General features: G+C 40.6%; 1 protein-coding gene across 2 annotated transcripts in view; it reads left to right on the top strand.

The window, feature by feature from the left end:
• The window catches only part of nudcd1 (NudC domain containing 1), a 36,954-nt gene extending 17,468 nt beyond the window's left edge, over window positions 1-19,486 (top strand). Inside the window, exons 8-11 of one of the 2 annotated variants that reach the window (XM_040122498.1) lie at window positions 4,512-4,656; window positions 5,693-5,818; window positions 14,869-15,028; window positions 18,777-19,486. In XM_040122498.1, the coding sequence (XP_039978432.1) occupies window positions 4,512-4,656; window positions 5,693-5,818; window positions 14,869-15,028; window positions 18,777-19,066 (721 nt within the window). In that variant the 3' untranslated portion in view covers window positions 19,067-19,486. The remainder of the gene's footprint in view (window positions 1-4,511; window positions 4,657-5,692; window positions 5,819-14,868; window positions 15,029-18,776) is intronic. The other variant, XM_040122497.1, reaches the window with a different exon arrangement.
• The last annotated feature ends 3,996 nt before the right edge of the window (window positions 19,487-23,482 follow it).

Below are 23,482 nucleotides of genomic sequence, written 5' to 3'. Positions count from 1 at the left end.
AGGAGGTCCGTGACAGTGCCTGTGGACTCGCAGATGAAATGGTTCACATTTTCAAAACGTCACCGAAAGGGTGTACTCAGGTTTTCGCAGTATACTGAAGAACCGGAAGTCAGTGCAGTTGTTGAGCACCAGATTCAAGGGGAGGTGGTGTTCTGGTTGTGAAACAGTGGACCAGCTCTTTTTCTGTTTTTCAAATTCCACCCACTGTGATTCAGTGTAGCAAAATAATGAAACATAAAAAAGGGTAGAGATGCCTGAATAGTTTTCATAAGCACAGAATCTATTAAGCCCATTTTCTATATGAGTTGAGTCATATCCCCCACTTTAAGACCTTTCATCTGTGGCTCTGTCAGCGCTCCATCTCTGCTTCCTGTTCCTTCAGTAAAAGTCCTCCAAGGCCCCCTTCCGTGTAAAAACATGTTACATAGCCTGTTTGTGGGTTTTCTGATAATCCTTGATAAGTTTAAAGGCTCTTGTGTGTGTCTGAGGGAGAGAGAGAATACCTGCGCCTGTTTGTCCTGTCTTGTTTTGTGTGCAGAAAGAAAAATCAAAAAATAATGTGGTTTAGATGAGGAACTGTGAAGTGGACACGTGCGCTTATCCCGGCTTATCTATCAAGGATAAATCCTACTGTCATTCTGCACTTGGTGGGTGATAATTCCAGCCTGTGACCCTTTCTCTTCGTCTGCATATCTGCTGTTTTGATGCTGTATACATCTAGACGGCCCTTTTAAACTGTGAATATCTCAAAGAAATCCCACCTTCCTTCTGGGTGTTGTGTTTTTCCGTAGATACGCAAAGGACATTATGGTAGCCAAACAAAATGCAAGCTAGACGGTTTGATTTGTTTCCTTGATGAGTAAATGTGTAGTTTTGATGGAAATCTAGCTGGTGAAATTATGTCTGTTTGTCTGTCTGTGTGTGTGTGTCTGTGTGTGTGTCTGTGTGTCTGTGTGTCTGTGTGTGTGTGTGTGTGTGTGTGTGTGTGTGTGTGTGTGTGTGTGTGTGTGTGTGTGTGTGTGTGTGCGCATGCATGTAGACTGCATCTGGAGTTCCTTTTACAATGTAAATACCTAAAAAAAAAAAAAACAACCCACTCCCACTGTTGTATTGAGCATGTTTTTCAATGCCATTGGATTATGCTCTTTATAGACAGACACCTGAGCACCATCCTGCTTTCCTTTGTCCGGAGCTGAATTAAGAAGCTGCCCTTTATGTCTCTTTCATATCTTCTCATGGTTGCCAAATTTAGAACTGTTTTATAACATCCCTCAGTACAATAGAGTATGAATGATTTTGGCCTCTGAAAGCCTATTTTTGCATTCTTAGATTGAAGCTGCAGTGTGTGCACAACATGTTGGAGCTGTAGGTTGACTATGCCTGGAAAAAATATCAAAATAAGAATAATATAGTATTGGCAGAGCCGAAATCCAAAGCAATTAAATTGTAGAGGTGTAAAGTCATACATTGCTCTTACATCCAGTATTACTACAATTTTCTTAGGTCATGGAAAACAGAAAAGAGATTAAGTGAATAAGAATGTATATTTTTACTAAGGTTGGGTTCTGATAGTCAGTTCCATTTTGGTACTGTTTAGCAGTTGGCAAAAATACTCAGAGTGGTTTAATTCTAACGTCAGTTTTTTGTTTTTTGTTTTTTATTAGCAAAGAGCCATGTAGAAAATGTTTAGGTAGCAGGCCTCTCCTTCTTAGCCGTCTGAACCATTTCTGTTGTTGGTTAAAATGACAAAAACCACTATCAGCTGTAGCTAGTTAACTTTTTTTAGCCATTATTTTCTCTGATGGCCGAGCACAGAAACAAGCTGTACGCCAAGGATCCCTTGTGAGGGAAAGAAACTCCACCCTGTAACACCGCTGTGTGATCGGGAGTGGACTGTGAGTTTTTTTGCAGTTCAACGTGACCAACAAAGCAGCAGCTCAGTAGTAGAGAAATTATGCAACTGATCCCATCAAATCAATTTGAGGAGAATCGCACGGTTAACTATTGTGAACATCACATTAATGGTTCAAGCTTATCAGTTGACTAATTCTGAATCAGGACCTCGGAACTATCATGAAAAATAAGGTGTTAAAGTGAAAAGGCAATGCCTGTATTTCAGTGTCTCAGATACATTTAATTAACATTTTATATGTTATGCTACACATCTCATTTTCAGGTTGCAGCTCCAGGTTGTGAATATTAGATAGGCTGACACTAAAAACTGCAGTGTTTCTGCCTTCCCAGCCATCAAAAGCTGATTGCAGATCTTTGAGTTTTAGTTATTTATAAATTTAGTTACTTGCGACTGTCGAAAAGCAAAACCCGATTAAGTTTTATACTGGATTCATATCCCCAAAATATGAACCCATACTCTAAATTGGACGAAACTGTTCCCAAGGCTGACTGTCAAGTCCCTGGACCATTTTTAGACAGACATGCAGTACAAGAAGCACTGTTTCTCCTAAATTTAGCATGAAGCTATGAAAGCCTCCATTTTGAACAGCCTCACATGGCTTGACTTTTAACACTGTTTTTTGGATCTCAAAGTCTTTGAAAATGTTATCTTCGTCAATAGTTAACACAAGAGATTCTGTTAACTATTGGTTAACATCAGAAAAGGTTGTTTGTTTGTGAACAGACGTCATTTTTGTGGCACTTTTCAAAACCGAAGTTAGTGCTTTACAGGAAGATGGAAAGGGAAAGACAGAGATGGAACAGACGGAGGAGACCAAATATACAGAGCGTAGAAACTACAACGTAAAAGTTGTGAAATTATTACAGTTAAATTATTTCAAAATCATATAAGGTTTGATACTTAAATACTTAAAATACTTATTTACCTTGTTTCTGTTGTTCTGATTTTTGTCACTGACCCATTGTTTGGGGTCAGTGTCATAGTTTGCACGCTGCTGCATACTGTGATACAGTCCAGCCTGTACATTCTGCCTTTTCACTATTCAGTAGACCAAACTGCATTCGAGAGTATGTGATGAATTCAGTACCAAAAAAAACGTGATTAAAGCACCAGCATAATTCATTAGGCTCTCCTCGCTCAATGGAAAACCGCAAATGCTCTGCTGTTCCTGTTATAGTCTTACTACTGACGTCCACAAGAAAATGTGAGGTTACGTCACTCAGGGCAAAATGCATATATCCAAACAAGGATGATAAAGGCATTCTAATTTTATTCTAATTTATTTCCTATTTATCTTAATTACCATCATTTAGTGAGACACTCAGCATTAATGAACAGGCTCACGTGTCCTTTTATTGAATACATGGCACACCCTCCACTGCAGCAGGTGATCAAGTGTATAGATTTCATGTGTAGACAGCTAGCTCCAACTGATGAGTAGCATATGATCTGAAATGTTCGTGCAGATAATTGTTTCCAGTAACCAAAATTGGCTGTGTAGAGTCAACGACTGATTGTTGCATTTATTTGATTTTCTTAACTTAGCAACAAAAACTTACAGACATTCTGTTTCACTTTAATGTGATAGTAAATTATTTTTAAATCTTTGGCGGAAATTTATAATATCAAAAATAGGGCTGCAACTAACAATTATTCTTGTTATCTATTGATAAATTATTAAAATGAAATTATATTTGCATTCTTTCAGTTATTTCATAATCAGTTAATTACTGATTATGATTTAAGACTAAGAAAAGCAGTAAATTCTCACATTTGAGCACCTGGAAATATCAAACTTTTGGGATTTATCAAAATAGATGAATAATTGTTGCTTAATTTTCTAACGGTCAATTAATAGACTAATCTTTGCAGCTCTAATCAAAGCACATCTTACTACAAAAAAATTTAATAAAAATTATTTAGGTGGGCATCCTTCTGTAAATTCAAACTTACCTCATGCAGCATGATATTGGCAGTTAATGACAGTGCAGTAATTTTGATGATAATCTTTAGTTTTAGTCTAAATTTCATCGCTATTTTGGGATTTTAAAAATCAAGTTTGATTGTTTTGTTTTTTTTGTTTCTTTTTTTTGGTCCTCTCTTTTTTTTTGTTTTATTCTGCTGTTCAATTTCAAACACCTCCCACTCGCTACTGAGGAACATAGTTTGTGTCAAAGTAGATGAGCTGCAGTTCTGTCAGCTGTAGCTGTCGTCTGAATAAATCTTCAAGTTCTCCTCAGACCTTTCTCATCAACACTGCATTTTAGCCCACTAGACTGCTCCTGATTGGATGTGTACTGGCTGATTGCATCACTCTCATCCTAAGTGCGTCGTTTGCTCGGTGGTTCATAAAAGTCAGGCTCTCAGGCAGTTTTTCTGAAATAGTGGAACCGGAGGTTTTGGCCTCTGGGTGCTTGAAGCATCTTGCCATTTGTGACTTTTGGAAACCAGCGAGTGAGTTCTCTGACCCTGCCGGTCTGCATGCTAAGTACTTAACCTTCATCATTTACATATATATGACTCATTGATCATCAGCACTTTGAATGAAGGGGAATGTGTGTGTGTGTGTGTGTGTGTGTGTGTGTCACCTCCTCAGCCTGGATGTGACCCTGCAGAAACGCAGCGAGGGACCCATGTGGCCAGAGCTGGTGATGGGTGACAGAAGAGGGGAGTATGTGATGAACGACGAGCAGGCCGCCCTCATCCATGAAAGACTGACCCACCTCACCTCTGAAGACATGGTGAGGCCGACTCTTTACATTACACTGATATCGCCAGCACTAAATGTATCTCTTTTATCTGTGCCATCGTACCCTAGTCCAAATCTCCCGTGCATGAAAATACCCAAAACTTTGCAGAGTGGTCTGTCTTGACCAAATTTATGCATATTAAAGTACGGGACCAGTGTTCCACATGGTCGTAATATAGTAGCAGTTAGAAGTTTAAATCGGAAGCGTTTATTTCCATGAATGTGTAAATGTACTACCACGTAATCGGCAATAACAATATGAAATATTTTGTGTACAGAGTTGACATTTTGTCTTGAGCATTGTGCTGAAAGAAAAAAAAAAAATAGTTCATCCTCTGGGGAGCAAGATTAGGTCACCGGTTTTCGTGGAGTTCTGTGCTTTAGATTTTGATATTTAAAAAAAACACATTAAACATGGCAGATATGTCTGCTTTGCCTAATCCAGTGGAGTAAATACTTGACAAGTATTTTTTTTGATCAAGTCCTTCATCACGTTAAAACAACATTCCTGTTAACCTGATGTTACCTTAAAACCTTAAAAATCTTGTTTTGTATGGTATTGTATGGCAAATTCTGTGACAGTTAATGTCTGGTTGAATTATTACAGTGTCAAATCAGTCAGCAGTATGTGTTTGAAAATATGACTCAACCATGAAATTTTCAGGAAGCACCGCTTTGTCTTTTCTCAGGAGGTTTTTCTCATGACCTTCCATAGATTTTTCATTAAAACCACCCTTCTAGCTTTTAGCATCCCTCCTTCCTCTTTGGCCTCTAATCTCTGTTACGTTCCTCCTCAGCTGCTCTGAGCCCTTTTTTCCTGAATTCTTGTCCACATCATCACACTGTGGTCTCCAGAGCCGCATCCCAGTCTCTAGCCTCTCTCACCCTCACCCTTCATTAGTATCATCAGGGCCCACTTGAGGCCTTCAGTGCAAATCAAGCCTTTTACATGTTAATAAATGCAAAACAAGTGTAAGTGTATCCTCTGGCTTTTTTTTTTTTTTTTCCCGTTCCTCCTTTTTGTACAGAACGGAAACCCTGACAGGGACAAGCCCCCTTGTAACTCTCAGGAGCTTGAGGACTGTGATGGTTTCCCAGAAGATAGCTCCAGCCTCACACACTTTGACGGAGAATCGCTCAAGCCCACTCAGGTGGTGAGTAACACCTCTCTCCTTGACTTGCAAACAGCCTGAGCCCTCCAATTTAACATTTTCGGTCATTTTCTGTCGCCTCTTTTTCTATGTTTCATTCCCCTCAAGTATGCTGTTGGCTACCTAATGCTCACTGTCTTTTATAAGGGCATGTTTTTATTCAGCCCAGCCCCCACCGAGTGAGCCAGAGCTGGCCTTGCCCTTTAACAAACCACTTGACCAGAGAGCTCTAGGCCCATTGAAGAAGGAACAGGCACGCCCATTTCATTTCCATCACCTGTCCTCATGGCTCGAATAGTAAGATGTTGCACCATTGTAGCTGACATCTATTTTTATCAGTGCTCATGCAGAGGATATATTCATCTGGGTGCAACATAGAGGTTAGAGAGGCTGTCCTGTGACTGAAAAGCCACAGGCTGGATCCCTCCAACAGCCAAAGTTTCAAACAGGGTTTGATGGATCAAAGTGGAGTCCGATTTGCTTTTTGTTGCCCAGATTCATGTTTTTTCCCTCCACTATTTATTTTGTTGTTTCCAGGTTTTTTACATTGTTCTACAGGTCACAGCTGAGTCACGTACCGGCTAATTACCATCTGTAGTTTATGTTGTCAACAATACTATGAGTCTACAGCCATGCTAGCAGCTCTGTGAGGCTTTGCTCAGGCACAGCGATGCTTTGAGCTAAATGCTAATGTCAGCATGCTAACACGCTTACAATAGCATGTTAACAATGTTAACGGGCCGTTTTTTGGCCGATGCAATATTTACCATGTTCACCATTGTACTTTTAGCGTGTTAGCATTCCAACATTTACTAATTAGCACTAAACGCAAACTACAGCTGAGACTGACAGACATTGCTATCCCCACACGCTACGAGCACGGCTCAAGGACATTTTTGGCTGTTGTCTAGTTTGAGTAAAGAATGACCTTATTTAAGAAAAAAAAAGGGACATATCTTTAAGGTATCAATCCATTATTAAACAAGAGGTATGCAAGCTGTAATCCTTGTTTAACCAGCTGACTTTTTACAGCAGTAACCTTCGAGAGAAGCTGTGGTATGAAGGAATGCTGTGAAATCTCAGCAAAGTTTATTTTATTTTGTATTTTAAAATCATTTTTTAACATGTCTAAGGAATTGGGAGGTTTCTGCTTAAAAACAGAAAGGATTGATGAATTGAGGAAGCCTGTGTTGTGACTCCATCCAGAATTTGTGAGGAAAAACTGCCACACGCGTCCTTCTCTTGCCATTATGTGGCCCAAGGTGAAAAATGCACTTCCCATGTGCACTCCTTAAGACAAAGTGCTTCAATTTTAGTTGGGGAAAACAAAAAACAGGCTCACAGTTGATAAGGAAAACATTAATTATTAACCTTAGTCATCGAAGAATCCTTAGTTCCTTAGATGGAGGTGAGGAAGTGACATGCGTGCTTTCAAAATTAGCATAAAAAGCCAGATGAACATACTCTGCTGCGTGACAGAAGTATTTCTAGAAGCAACTGTAACAACCTTACCTCTGTATTTTGGAAATACTGAATAATGAGCATAGGAAAATGTTTTTCTTTTGCCCAAGCTGATATATTGCAGTTTGCAAAAGCTCTGTTAATTTGTGGACATTAGTCTTCTGTCCATCACTGATGCTCCTCTTTCAGTTTCTCTGTTTCATTTGCACAAAGTAATTTTTGTGTTTATGGTTAAAAAGTCCCATTCACAAAACTCTCACAACAATCAAAAACGAACCCTTTTATAGTGTAATGAAAGGCGAATAATGAGTATTGAATGTAAGGTACAGGGTTTCTGCCCACACTGTGGTGAAGGGATTGATGTGAATGTTTCTCCGTCCATTTACTCTGCAAATAGTACAGCCAGGCAAGCTGCTGCCCTTAAATAAGGTGGATTGTAACAGTACCTGTACCATCAGCTATCTGGAGGGCAATCGGGTCTGTGTGTTCCGCATGCGTGCGAACATGTGAGTGTATAGAGGTGTGTGTGTCTGGACGTTTGCCTGCGTGTATCCGTATCTCATCCGGGATGCCGTACCTTTCTTTTCTTCGCTTCCCACCCTCATTGTATTCGCCTTAATGCTTCGGTCGCTCACCTGCCCACTAGGATATATGACCTGTTTTTTTTTTTTTTTTAAAAACCAAAAAAAAAGACCTTTCAACTTAGAAATTGCGGCACCTCCTATTAATTCGGCGCCTTTGTCGATGTGCTTCTCTTTGGTTCCGATCCCAGTTGAAAAGACGAAGAATGGCCTTTATGTGTGTCCCCCAGAAGGAGGCTGTGAGTCATATCCACTGGCCATATCTATAATACCCTTTTATAATGGAGTGTATCTGTACATCTAGTAACCGTAGTTACTGCAGGCTTTAGCCAAAGATTTTGCCAACAGTGTAGCTGTTCTAAATTAATGTAAAACACCACTTTTGAGTGTCATGATAATATTTAAATTGTACTGAGTAATGTTAAGTCTACCAGTACTGTAATTTGTTACTAAACATGGACTAAATTAGGACATTGTTGACTTTATTCTGGCTTGTTTGGACCACGTTAAGACTGACACAACAAGCATCTGCATTATTTTGTCTGATTTCATTCGTGCAGAAACAAGACAAATCTGAGATGATCTGTAAAATATCTTATCTGGTTATCACAAATGCAGGCCTGTAGTTTAAATTATAGGAAATAATTGCAATTTAAATCTCAATCCAAAAATTATGCAGAAAAAATGGGATATACTTCTCAAATCATTCAGCCCTACTTGAAAGGGATGTACGTTGGCTCCCTGTGCTGGAGATGTGCATATTTCTTAAATATGCAGATATTCAGCTAAAATCCATATCTCTGCATTGCATGTCCCTCCCTGGTGGTGAGAAGTAATTGACGCAATGTTTAAGCTCCAACGAAACATCTTTTTTTTCCCGTTTTTTGGTGGAAGCCCACGATTTATTGTAATCAGCCTGAGTGACGGTGCGATGCTGCCGGCCTTACACTGTTGATTTCCGTGTGTGAAGATACAAAACATGGCGTGAACCTCTTTTGTTCTCTGGTGTTGGCACTGCCAGCCAGCCAGGACAGCTGTGACTCCACAAGCCAATCAACAGCTTACAAAGCAGAGCACAGAGAGCATCTCTGACCACTGAGTGATTTGGTAAATAGCTTAAAGAGATTAGCTTTAAAATAATCTGGTGTCTTCCGCTTTGGTTCAAAGGACTGACACTAATTAAATTGATTTCTACGGATTGACACTCTAACGGAAAGTGATTTTATTGTCACATTTATGATCACATGTCAGACTGAATGACTGTTATTTGATGCAGCTGGTTTCTTTACAGTCAAAACACTCTGGCGGTTTTAAAAGACAAATGCAGCGTCTCCGGTCGGAGAGAGTCTAAATAAACAGCGATTTGTAAAGGCGAGTGAGCAGCAGCCTCGCAGGAACACGGGGGCAGAAGTGATGATTATGACAGAGAGTTGGCATTTCAGCCATTATTACAGACATCTGGCCTCCATGCACAGATGCATTTGCTTTTGATTTCGTATTGCCAGCTTCTCACATCCTGTTCTCCATCAACAAAGCCCACAAACCCTTTGGTGGAAAGAAAAGAGCATTCACTTAAAAGCTTTTTCAGACTGAGAACAGTTACAAGTAATTTATTCTCAGTACTTGCCTCTGCTGAGTCTAATTGTAGTACTTCATATTGTGTACATCAATCATGCAACCCCAACAACAACAAGACAACATGCTGTTTAGTATCTTATATGGGAGACTCTATCTGTCGAATAAGGGTACGAGATGTAGCTGAAAGTCAGCTGTTTTTTTTTTTCATAGCTGCTGCTTACAATAAAGCTTAGTGTTTATACATATGTATATAAGTACATACTGCATTCAATTTTCCTGCTACACACAACATACCTTTTTAAAAGCATCTAGTATTTTGTTTTGTTAAACAGAGCATTGTCTGGTGTTTTCACCCAAATTGAAATATCTCAATTATATTATTGTTATTATTACTGTTACTGTTTCCAAATGGATCCCGGATCCCTTTAGCCTGTCTCACTGTTTAGGAAAACAACCGAACTAAGGCTAACTTTATAGGTGGGACTAAGAAACAGACAAAACAGCCACAAAAAGGGTGACAAGCGTGGATGAGATTGGCACAGCTGTTGTAAGCTGGAATTCGGACTGAAAACAGCCCCTCATTAAATGTTTATGTTAAGGCACTTTCCCAGCAGTAACTATTGTTATCTTTTGTCCCAACAAATGTGAGTTTAACAGTAGAAATCTTGTGTTCAAGTTACAAAGTAATCGACGTGGATTTGCACAGTGACTCGCCGGGTGATGTCACGTTGTGTTGAGCCAGGTTCAACTTTTTTGCCGGATGACCCTGTGTTCTCTTGCCGAAAGCCCCCAGCGCCGGCAGTCTGGCGCCACTCAAATGTCACATGGGGCGAAGTACTGTAGGCTGCTGGTTCACTTTGCTTGATTTGATTTGATTTATTTCTGGATCTACAAAATCGCACCAGTCAAAACATATATTTCCAACATGTTCCCAAGATGTTAAAAGCAATAAAATATGATTCCTTTTATGAAGCGCAGATCGAGTAACTATACAGAAAGATAGACCATTACTCGAGCACGCTATTCTTTCCTACCATGAGAGGGGAAGCAGACATAAAAGAGCCAAACGGCAACGCATGTTCACCCCAGTCTGTTTCTGCTATGTGGATGCATTAAATACATTTAACAGTCTTACTGCAGTATGCAGTAGAATAGTTTGCCTGCTGACAGACAACTGAGAAGCTTTCTGCTGTGTCCAGGGCATCCACAGTCTTGAATAAAAATCCCCTGGCACTGAGCTTATCTTTGATGGGGTTTTTTTTATTTATTTATTTTTTTATCATTCTTTATTTTGAACAGCATATCTTGGTTTTGCAGGTACTATAACAGGAATCGGCAGGAACTCAGATTCTGGATTCAAAAGGTTAATCGGCTGCTCTACTTTTCTGCTGGCAGTTTAAATTCTCGTCATTAAATAATGGTTTTGTAAAGTAGAATAGAATAGAGATTGTTCTTTTGTTAATATCTTGTTAGTTTAAGTTTTGATTCCCCTGGCTCATAATGTGAATGTATATCTGAGAAAAATAAGCAGGTCTCTGAGAAGGTGTGCTGTAAAATAATGAAATAATTGTTTCGTTTTCCAGGACCCAGGCCTGGCGTAGGTAGAGCCATATGCAAGTCATACAATAACAATGCTTAGTCACTGAGTTTGAAAATGTCTCGATGAAGGAAAACAAATTAATTATAATAAAAAGAAGACATAAAAATGAGCAAATTGGGAGATCAGATTTATTTTACTTCCCAAATAGGTTAGATGACATGGACATTTCAAACCCCATAGAACTGGATTATATCAGACTTGTACGTTCAAGATTTGCTCTCAACAACACTGTGAACTGTTTTGTTGGTTTTTTTTCTTATTTTATTTCTTATTTTTTCTTACTTTCTACCTGAGAAATAGTTTCAAACGCGAGGAGCACAAATGAAAATCCCTTCACCTCCAGTGTATCGGCGTGTAGCAGAGGTTCGGTAGCGCTTTATTTTACTGCTCCACAATTTCCTAATAATTTCTTAGTATCCTAAGAATTAGGAGGGAACTATGTAATTTGGTCATATTATAGAGAGGAGAGAGGCAAAGACCTGGGAGAGTTATTTCGGTTTAGTTACTTGTGTCGAGTTTAGCAGTTGATTTCCTGAGGAATTTCTTTGAAGGAACTGGTCCATTTAAGCAAAAAAAAAAAGAAAATCACATTATTACTTCTATATTTTTAATTTTATGCTTGCCTAAAGACAAATTTGACATTTTCAACTGAGTAATTCCGATCAATTGCTAGTGTAACCCGTAGAGTCTTTCAGTCATTGCACAGCAGGCCTGCTAAAAATGTAGTTTTCCAGTCTACATTTGTCCAGTTTTGGTGAGCCTGTGCCCACTGCAGCCTCAGATTTCTGTTCTCGGCTGACAGGAGGGGAACCCGACGTGGTCTTCTGCTGTTTTAGCCCATTCGCCTCAAGGTTGGACGTGTTTTTACAACTGTGGTGAGCAGAAAAGCATCTCAGAAAGAACAGAGTTGTTATCCGAGTTACCGTAGCCTTTCCGTCAGCTGAAACCAGTCTGGCCGTTCCCCTCTGACCTCTCTCATCAACAGGGCAGTTTCCATCTGGGGAACTGCTGCTCACTGGATGGTTTTCGTTTTTCTGAGTAAACTCTAGAGACGGTTTTGTGTGAAAATCCCGGGAGACCAGCAGTTTCAGAAACACTCCAACCAGCCCGTCTGGCACCAACAACCATGCCACAGTCAAAGTCACTGAGATCACATTTTTCCCCCACTCTGCTGCTTGATGCGAACGTTAACTGAAGCTCCTGACCCGTATCTGCATGGTTTTATGCATTGTGCTGCTGGCACTTGGTTGACTTTGATGAAACCTGCATGCTCTTGGCCCTCCATGGCATAAACTCCTGATTTAAGCCAATTTAATTCAATGTAGTTATTCTCTTTATGTCACGTTTTGTCGTTGTTGTTTGACTTCTGTTGTTCATCACTAATCGTGACCCGGGCAGACACCGGCATCATTGTTAGTCAACAGGCTCCGGTGAAGTATGAGGGAACGTCTGCCACATGCTCCAAGTCAAACACAAGTGGCAAGAAAATCAGTTTTAGAGTGGAGGAGTGATGGCTTGCTTAATGGCTTGTCATTGTGTGCAACCATCAAACACCAACATATGGGCCGGTTTATACTGAATTTTCAATGCCTGTCAAGTGTGGTAATTACATGGGGAGGACAGCGCTGCCTGACAGTCCCTGAGACGTGTTGGCAGTCCCGATTCACAGGCGAGGGTTCGGTGTGAACAGTCAGATGTCGAGGAGCGATTGTGTCACACGCAGCGGTCATTTTTCTTTCCAAAACAAATGGACTCGGACCAGAATAGCAGCAAACCACACACAGGCAATTACGTCAAGCACATTCATCAGAGCGAGCTTAATCTGGGGCATCACATACTATTCACAAAAGCTTCTTACCCAATATGGCCATGCTGAATTTCAGGATGGAGATCTGCCACAGATGGGAATCTTAATCTCTACATTTAATGATAATGGTAACCATGTGGGAAGAAACATGCGGAGAAACCTGTGGACATTTTTTTTTTACTTTTTTAACAATCAACAAAAAGGACAAAAAACATAAACATAGGAACAACATGACCGTGAAAAATGTAAAAATAGTAAAAATAAACTTTATTCATCCCAAACAGGGAGATTAAGGTATATTATATACAAAGCCAACCAAGGTCCAACAAAGACAACAAAAAAAATGTGTTAAATTTACCAATAAATATGCAGGTATGTCAGTAAGTAATTAAATATATAAATAAATAAAGGATAAAAAAAGATGGAAAATAGGTCCAGAGGCCTGCACGACAAAGCAGGATTTGTGGTAAGCGATGTAACTTCAGGTTTGACCCTGGGTTTTCAGTGTTACGACAGTGGTTTGCTTCTTACCGGGGCACATCGCCGGGGCAACTTACGCCGCACACCTGACCTCCTCCAGAGCGGGCTATGTCCGAGATAACAGATCAGCGTAAAAGCGACGCCTACTGACCGGTCAGTTCTCTTGGAAAATGGCGTCACCATTCTTGGAAGATCCCGTGGAGCTCGGTGCACAGAATGTGAGAGGGGCTCTCAGGAGGGCAAGAGTGTTCAGACTCCACCGAACCCCTTTTTTCCTGTCGTTGTGTTGTTGTATACCTATGCCTGAAGCACTAAAGCCTTGCACTTGTCGTACTTATAAAATATGAAAGTAAGCCTGCTTACCACTTTGAATTTTTTTTATTTATTTATTTAGTCATTTATTGCTCTCAGGTCCATTTGAAACAGCCATGGTTACAGCTGAAATTATAAGGCTAAAATTGGCTCTCTTTTTTTTTCCCAGCTGTCCTTCCTGCATTTGGCAGCTGCAACTGTTGCTTTTGGCCTGGTTTGTTTGTTTAATTCCTCTGTATTTTTCCAATAATTTTAGTTTGTTCTTCGTTTGTAAAATAAGTGGACTTGTCCGTGTTTGCCATTGGTCATATGCTGCAAACACCGCCCCTTTTTAGGTGAACGTGCCCAGGGAAAACCTGGCTTGACTGAACAAGTCGATAACCGCCGTCCTGGGCCCGCTTAGCATGGTTACAGTTGTTAGTCTTACCGAAAGCCAGGTAACGAAAAAGATATTCTGGGGATGTGCAACTTACCTCTTAGTACAGGCCTCTTTTGTGGCCAAACAACCGATTACAGCAGGTTACATCAGAAAATAAGTCCTCTAGTCATAGACAGGCTGCACAGAAAATAACCAAACTGATATTTCTGGCATAATTTATATTTTTCTCACTTATGGATCGAGAGAGCTACCCTGTTAGTCAACTATCCTCCCATATTCAAGGATTAAATATTGAATCAGGGATCCAAAACAGAAACAAGAAAATACAGTGAATTCCACAAGTCCTTGTAAGTGTAGATGCTGTCTTAATAGTTTATATTATCTGTCTTGGCTTGATGGTCTTCTCCTTTGATTGATCTGTTAATAGACCATTGATTTTTGAGGTTTATTTTTTGGTATTTTATACGTGAAGTCAATCAACCTGATAAACTGTGGGTAAGATGTAAGAATGATGGCAATGGTAAATTTATGCACTGCAGTGTACCTGCTTTTTACAGTGGAGGAGGTGCAAAAGAAATCACTTTTCAGTAAAATTAGAAAAGTCACAGGTTTTATCCTCAAAGTAGTTCGTGTGTCCATCTCTGTCCAGGTCCGTGGCACTGATCCCCAACCTGCCGCGGAGCCATCACGCTCCACTTCAAGTCCCTACCTCCACTCACAAATCTATGTGTCGCAGAGGGACGCGCTTATAGATTAACGTCAATTTTACAGTAAAATAGGATGACTGACGGAATCCAACAATGAACTAACTTTAATTCACACCCACACCTGTCCCTCCCGTCTGCCCCTCTCCAGGTGAATCTAGGCGGCCATCAGTACCTGTTCACGGTTGACGGGAACCCTTCTGAAATGCCGTGTCTCTGCCTCCGACACGATGTGGACGCTCTGGTGTGGCAGCCACGTCCTGACCAACCCAGTAACATGTGGGAGCACGTCGCCACGTTCAATGCCTTGGGTAAGCGCTTCAACTAGAAGACACCTGAAAACCCACAGGAAAATATTTTTTACTATCAGACACAATGAGTGAATCATAGGTGATGTACAGTATTGGAGGTGCAGTGCGAACATGATAGAGCCATGCAAATTAAAGACCAGAGAGACAAAACAACAAAAAACCAAGGACATCACAGATCACTACATTTCAATTGCTACATTGGATGTTGATGTGATCATGCTGGGACCAAGCAGTGAGCCATGCAAAGAGCTAATAATGTCAGTTTTCTCAAGGTCTTAAAACTGACATTAAAGGTACGTTCTCATTGTAGATCGACCATGTGTGTCCTGCTGGGGACCGACTTGAGATACAGCCACTGGGTTTAGTTTGAAATCTCAAGGGGCCACACTGAGACACACTGCTATGGCTGCCTGCGCTCTGACCTGGTAAACCCGACTTATTCGGTGCATCTTCACGCACTTAAATAATCATTTTACTCAGACAAACCGAGTTACACAGGTAATTGGTGAACGTGGTTACATGCAGCACATCAGTAATCAGAATTTCTTCCCAACCCTCGACCCTTCTTTGGAGGCGTGGCTTGCTTATTTTAACTAACTGACAGAGGATGCTGCTTCCTCACTCTCTTTAGTTTGTGCGTGTCAGAGCAGACTGACGGTGCAGTGAGGGCCGACAGACGGAGCGCGGCTCCTCCTCACACTATGAAAGTGTATGAAATTCAAAAGTCAGGTGTTTAGTGGTGGGAAAAGACTCACTTAGACTTCTGGAGGATACTCTTATGTCATTTGCTCTTTTTACGTTCAGCCGCTGCGCTGTTACTCTCTCGCTGTCTGAAGTTTTTGTCGTGCACATGCACACGTGATTTGAAACCCGTACACGTGGCAGGGAGATCAATCTTCTCCGAAAGAAATTTAGCAGGAAAATCAAGTTTCTCTAATCCCCTACTCCGATTAAAGAAACCAGGCCTCTTGTCTACATGACATTTAAGAAATCAGCTTACTGGAAAAAGCTTAGTGTACCCTGGTTACTTGAGCGCATGTGGATGCACGGATTTTGGTTGTCCAGTAAAAGAGATGCCTCTTCACCGTTGGTGGAAAATCAGCTTTGTCCACCAAGGAAGAGCGTCGCCGTTCATTGTTCTCGCTTTCTGCTGCCGCTCCCTTTGCTCTTCCGCTCGTCGCCCTCGCCGCCGCTTCAGCGCGAGCTCAATCAGACAGCCGCATAACAAGACAATGAAATGGTAATGTCACCGCTTACCGTACTGCCAACTTGTGCACCTCAGCAGGCAGCACACAGCAAATGAAGCCAGGAGAGGGCAGCCAGTAAAACCAGTTGCATTTTGTCCGTTAGTGTCAGAAACAGGGAGATTTTAATTTCATAGCTGGAAGGTGAGGACTTGCAGAGGATGCCTCTCAGTATTTGATATATCTACTCATCTGTCTGTACTCAACGACGGCATCTGCCGCAAGTTTTATTTCAATTTTTCCACGTTTTCAGGTATGGCATGTTAATTTGTCTGTTTTTTAACACTGCAGAGTTTTACCGTCTGTTTGGAATACATCATCCAGTTTGAGAGTGCAGATGGATCCCACGGTCATATTTCCAGAAATTGTCTCAGTGAGGGAAAATGAGGCGCAGAGGAAAACCGACCCTTGCGTGTTTGGACGTCAAAATCAAGCTCATTTGGACGCAATACAAAGAACTGTGTTATTAACATAAATATTTTTTCCTTTGCACATGAATGAGGTCTGCAGGTCTGTTAAACCAGCATTTAGTGAATCCTTCAAAGTTCGTATATACTCCCATATAGAAAACTGGTATTCTACATAAAGCTCAGATAATGAATTTCAGAGTGAAAAATGTTTTTGAGAGAGTAGAAATTATATAACACAATAATGAGTTTGGTATTGATTGTGCTGCCTGAGGCTGTAGTAGGCCACATTATTTTGTAAAACTAACCTAGTTAGGCTTAATGACAAAGTTGAGCTGCAGGAGAGAAAAATGTTCCGTCTTCTGTTGAAATGCCCCGGTGTCAGATGGGAAAATCTCGGCACGCAGGAAGTGGCTAATTGGATTTTAAGGGTGCAAGATAAACAGTTTTTCAGCAGCGAAGGAGCCCTCTTTTCCAATAAAGGCTCCGCTGAATACGAGGGCGCTGTTCTCAGTTCAGGGGTGGAAACTGGTTGAAATTTAAGGAATTTGCCAGTACCTCGCTGCCATTCAGAGCCTGAAAAACCAAACAAAAAAACTGAAAAGCTATGTCTGTGTTTCTGGGGCTGCAACTAAACTAACCTTTATTCTTTAATCTGTTTCTTTTGTTGAATCAGACTATTTTCTGGCATTTTATTGTCTAATTTCCCAGAACCCAAGGTGACAACTTCACATTACATGTTTTGTCCAACCGAAAGTTCCACAACACAAAGATACACTCAGCGGCCACTTTATTGGGAACACATGTACCAGCTAATGCAGTCCGATACAACAGTTTTGCCGTATCTGTGTTTATGATTCTCTATATGTTCAGAATTTGGGTGACATCGTCAGAAATGTGTAAATTCAATTATATGTTTATTACCGGCCTCATAGTTGAAGTTGGTGTTGTACTGGACTACTTTGTATCGACAGGTGTTTCAATTTTTTTTTTAGTCCTTCCCATTTACATTCATGGAGTATATGTATTTAATTTACAGTGATTAAAAAAACAGAAGGAAAAACTACAAATCCTCATATTTGAGAAGGTGAAACCGGAAGATGTTTGGCGTTTTTGTTTGATAAATGACCTTATTAATCCAATATCAACATGGACTAATTTTCTTTCCGTAAACTCATTAAGTCGTCAACTAATTGTTTTAGTACTAATGTCTTGCTTTATTGACGTGTCTCATCTGAAGAGGCCCTTAACAGTATATGTAAATACTAAACGTGTATCTCTCAGCCGCTGTAGTGCTACCTCTTCCTGCGTATGGGAATTCACTGCCTCATTAGTTGCATCTGTGTCTTCTGCATTTGAATCCCCTGAAATCATGACTCTGTAAGCAACATGAAAAACTGAGGGACTGAAACATTTGCTACAGATTTTTAACTTCTTTTCTTCCCCACGCGTGAGCACTCATTCCCTGTGCAATAAAGCCTTGAGAGCTTTTTTGATTTCAGCTACCTGACTGGGTTTGTGAGGATGTTGGCAACCTCTTTAGATTTTTCAGTATTTCAAGCCTTCTCCTCCCTGTGCATCAAAGACAAGAGAAATCATCACGTTGCTCACTGCAATTTAAAATCGCCACTGTGCAGCGTTTCCTAATGCAGCGCAACTATGCGCCAGAAGATCACACGCGTTGTACTCTTGGCTCAGCCGATCCTCTCTAAACCTTTTACATGGGGCAGCGGGGACCTAAAGGTTAGAGATGTTGGCTTGTTACTGAGGATCACTGTATTTGCCTGTACTTTTTGTGGGAAGCACTGGGTAGTTTGAGAAAGCTAAGCTGGGGTTGAATTATATTCGAAGACTAGACAATTCATGTTACGCAGATATTTTTTCTGAATGAAAACATTGTCCTGCAGGGAATTTTGCATCATGGATTGTTTCTAGCCTTATTATTACTCACTGGTCACCTTCTGTTTGTCAATGTGCATAACTCTAATGTTCAACAGGTGGTTCCTGCAATAGGAAAATTCTCTTAGTGAGACAGTGGAAAAATGTCTCTGATTTTATTTTATTTTTTTTATTAATTTATTTCTTCTGTTTCCATAGGCTACGTCCAGGCATCCAAACGGGATAAAAAGTTTGCGACCTGCGCCCCGAACTTTTCCTATGCTTCGCTGTGCGAGTGTCTCCGCCGCGCATTCATCTACCGACAGCCGTCGCCGGTGGAGACCGTCCTCTTCAACAGGAAGCAGGGCCGGCAGGTAGGACAGGTTGCCAAGCAACAGGTGGCCAGTCTGGACTCCGACAAACCGATCCTGGGCTTCAGAGCAACCAATGAGAGACTGTACATCCTGACCTCCAGTAACCTCTTTGTTCTAAAGGTCAATAATAATTAGATTTGGGACTTTTAGATTTTCTCCTCATGTTTCACTTTTCAAGCCTTCTGTGTGTCGGAAAATGTCTATGAGATCTACAGGTAAGGAAACATGTTCTGAAGGACAAATTATAAACATTCACGAGCTGAATTTTTTGTAAATTCGTCGAGAAAATGAATATCAGTGATTAAATGATAATCAACGCACTGTTTTCTCATGAATCCCATTTAATGATACTGGATATTTCCTAAATATACATTTAGTACATGCTGTGCCCTATTAATGCTCACTGCATTACTACATACATACGTACATTTTTTTGTGGTGGTGGTGAAGGTTCAAATGGAAGCGCTACACTTCTCATACAAGCCAGGGGGGTATTTCTGAATACTGCAGATGGCATCTGATCCATTTTTCCCCGAAGCTATTAAAGAGTGCATTTGCTACTTTGAAACCTGGGATAGATAATACGGAAAAGTTAGCATTTTAAACTTTTGTACACTTCCTCCAGCATTAAGCATGGAAACAGCAGCTTGTAATAGCCGTGAATCCCCATTCATCACGTCTTTGTGCCGAATCCAAAATCCTGCCAGTAAACAAATGTTTCTGCCTTGCTCGTTCAGCAGTGATATTTCCTTTTTCTGTTTTAAGAATCCCTGAAGAAGCCCCCCCAATCGACCAACTGGATATGAAGAGTTTTAAAAAGAGACACTAATGGACTCTTTTTTTTTTTTTTTTTTTTTGTAAAAAGAAATAAGATGGTCCACTTACGTGTGCAAAGATTCTCAAACATCCAGGTCACAGTATTTCTAAGTGCTGTATTAAGGCAACTGGGCTTGCTTGAGGTTCGTGGAGACGTTTCACCTCTCATCCGAAAGGCTTCTTCAACAGTTCAGCGTCTTGGTCCACTTCCTCTCCTTTACATTTTCTTTTGATTGTAACGCAAGGAAAGCGCAGAGAGACACAAGCAGGGGAGATGCAGGAATGAAGGTTTTTCTAGGACTAGATAAGAAAAGGCAAGAGGCTTAAGCACAACATCACCTCTGACTCCTGAAAGAAACCGATTCATATCAGCGTCTTTTCACGTTAAGCTGAAGGTGTCAAAAAACAGAGGACAGCCCGTTGGTGCTTGCTGTTTGTTCAAACTCGCAGATATTCAGAGGTTACAGGAGAACTGCTCCGACCAATTTATTGATCTAGCTTGAAATTGCCAGCGATGCGTGAACATGAACAACTAAGGAACAGTGCGCATTGTCTTGTAACTATAGTGTGAGTCCCAGTCAAAGGCAGTTTAGCTTTACAATTCACTGGTCTCAATCAGGACTAAATTTGCGGAGACAAGGCAATTTGTGCCCTCAGCTCCTCTGAGTGCTGCTGGTTTCTGAGGCGTTTTGCTTTCCTCTGCTAAACCACGCCACAGGCCGCGGCTAATCAGCTCTATCTCTTTTCCCTGTCATTGTTGTGTTCAGGAAAATGCACCTTTAGTCTGTTTTTATTTAATTATTGGTGTGCAATTGGGTTAGACCGCACTGCTTGTTTTTATTAGCTGTCCCAGCTTCCCTAGATTACTTGAAGGAAGCCTGTCACAGCCACTAATGTCTCAGAGGATAAGCTCTGTGTTTACTGAGACAAAAAGGGAAAAAAAAACAAAAGGACAAGTAGTCAAGCCATCTGACCACAGAGAACTGGATAATTGAAGATATTTACTGCTCACCATCTGCATTTCCCAAACCTTAATATCGCTGCTTTTAGTTAAACACCATTTGTCTTTCAAAGTTGGGCTTTTGAAAACTTGATTAAAAGAGCATTTCCAAGAATGACAGCCGCGCTTTTTTTTTTTTTTTTTTTTTTTCAAATTTAATCAGCTCCTCTGAATGAGTTTCATTAGCTGCAGGGTCAGAATACTTGGTCTGGCTCTAAATTAAAACCAAGTTTGCTGAGATGACAGCGACATACGGCGGGTTCATATTTCACTGCCGGTGTTTGTATATTCAGTCACACCGTGCAGTACAGGTACACATTCAGTTATTCAGTACAAGATACAGAGGTATCATAGTCAAATCAGCGACGAGCTGAGTCTCATGACATTTAACGTGCAGCCGTGAGGACTTTAATTAAATGTAATTAATTCACATTCATAAATTTGGTAATTATGGTTTAAGTTAAAGCCCAACTGACTGAGACGGCCTGTTCATACATTGCATATTGCAGAAGAAAGCGCCCATGTTACTGTACTCTAGAAGCAACCTCATAATCAAGGAGTCTGCCCGGCAGATTCCGGCGTATCTATATTCTGCAGTACAGACAGTATGTTGGCAGAGTAACATACCGCAGGCGTTTTATTTTTTATTTTTACATGAGCAAGTACAACGGTGCTGTAGTGTACGGTACAGCAACAACACAAAACACCACATCGCAAGGCAAGATCAGTCTATTTGTATTGCACCTTTTCAACTGTTCAAACTGCTCTACATAAATAAAAAAAGGCACTAAGACAAGATGCAGGGCAAAATGTAATATTAAAAGGCACATGAATATGATTTTAGAGGAATAAAGTAGAAGATAAGTAAGCTAAAACAGAATAAAACTGAATAAAGAGAAAACAAATTGCAGCACAGAAAGAGAAAAATTCAAATTAAATTAATTTAAATTAAAAATTAAATAAATCCAAGCAGAAATGTTTTAAGGCCTGATTTTTAAAAAAACCCCAAAACAAAACAAAACAAAAACTGAAAGATGAAGGACACCTCAGGTATTTTGGAGTTTGTTCCAGATAGTGTGTGTTCTAGTATACACTGAAAGCTGCACCGGGGACAGTAGACTGACCTCCTTCCAGATGAACCTAGAGGTCTGGCAGCTCATACCGCAGCAGCAGATCAGACACGTTTTTTGCATCCAGTGCTTTATAAACCAACAGTTGTACTTTAAAATCAATAGAACTACAGCACAGCAATACCAACAACAGTAGAAAGCAAAAATCGAGGGACAAATACTACAGTTCAATCAGTAGTAGAGGTGTAGCACATTGGGACTGAGGGGGGATATCTGTGTCATATACTCTCAGACTCTCAGATTGCCGTTTTATTCTTGTTACAATAAGCTCTGGTCTTTGCTTTAATTCGCCAGGAATCTCACTTCAGTTTAAGCCTAGGTTTATCCTGATCAAGTGCGGTGCCACTATACCAGAGGGTAACTGCGTCATCTTAGCGGGGAGGAGAACCGAGTGGCCTTGAGAAAACAATTGGCCTGTAATTAAAGCTCAGCTCCTCGCGATTGAGACTGATCTGCTCTGCAGGTGTAATTGGCACCGTTTTAAATGATCAAATGATTAAAGTAAGCCAACCCACATATTTCTCCAGTAGAAGAATCGCGTCTGCAAATCGTTATTGAGTTGATTGCACATTGTAACGAATAGAGCTCCTTCCCGATGGGGAAAGTAATTAAATGTTATGGATGCCATGCCTGCACGGTTGTCTCTCCACAGGCAGCGAATATTACAACAGCGTGGGAAGTGGCAACATCTTTAAACAAGGCAGATTACTCAGACAAAGGTTTTAATGTAAAAAAAAAAATTAAAAAAAAAAGCTTTTAAACATCATTTTTATTGACAAAGCTCTGTTGTCAGTCTTTCAGTTTTTTCAAAATAAATAGTTTACAGAAAGTGTACAGTCTTCTTTAAGCTTATGCACGGCGTGTCATGGGCCCCTGTAAAGTTTTTAGGAGCGTCATTAAGGAATTAGTTCGACATTTTGGGAAATACACTCAATCCCTTTCTTGCGGAGAGTTAGATGGAGAGACTGACACCACTGTCGTGTCCGCACAGTAAATATGAAGTGACGGCCAGGAGATGGTTAGCTTAGTTTAGCATAAAGACTGGAAACACGGGGGGGACAACTAGCCTGGCCCCTCTCCACAGGTAACAAAATCTGTCTACAAGCATCTCCAAAGCTCACTAATTAACCCTTTTCTACTTTGTTTGCTTAATCAGAACGAAAAACTAAGCGTATAAATTACACAGTTACCTCTTGGCCAGGCACTGTTTCCGGTCTTTATGCTAAGCTAAGCTAACCGCTCATTAATTTAGAGTTATGTTTCCGTCCACCTGTTGAATGCAGGTCTAATATTCACCCTCTTTCGGCTCAGTTTTTGCTCTCAACCAACTCCTGAGAAAAATTAGATGCTATAAATGCGTCACTGTGTTCCCCAGCCGGTCGCTGATGACGGTGAACAGAACAGAACAGTTAAGCCGGCGAAATAAAAACAATGAGCCGAAAGACGCTAAACCGCGCCACAGAGCTGAAGTGTCAGTGTCAGAGTCGGGTGGTTAATTTTCTGTGAATTTTCTTATCTGCTATTTTCTATCACATGACAGGTTGTCATTGTTCAATCGTTAATAGAAAAATATTGATTAGAGCATCTTTAAGGGATAAGGCTGAT

The sequence above is a fragment of the Xiphias gladius genome, chromosome 24, assembly GCF_016859285.1.
Source record: "Xiphias gladius isolate SHS-SW01 ecotype Sanya breed wild chromosome 24, ASM1685928v1, whole genome shotgun sequence".
In the NCBI taxonomy this organism is placed as follows: domain Eukaryota; kingdom Metazoa; phylum Chordata; class Actinopteri; order Istiophoriformes; family Xiphiidae; genus Xiphias; species Xiphias gladius.
The sequence above is the reverse complement of the archived record's forward strand: the minus strand, read 5'-3'. Positions and strand labels throughout refer to the sequence as shown.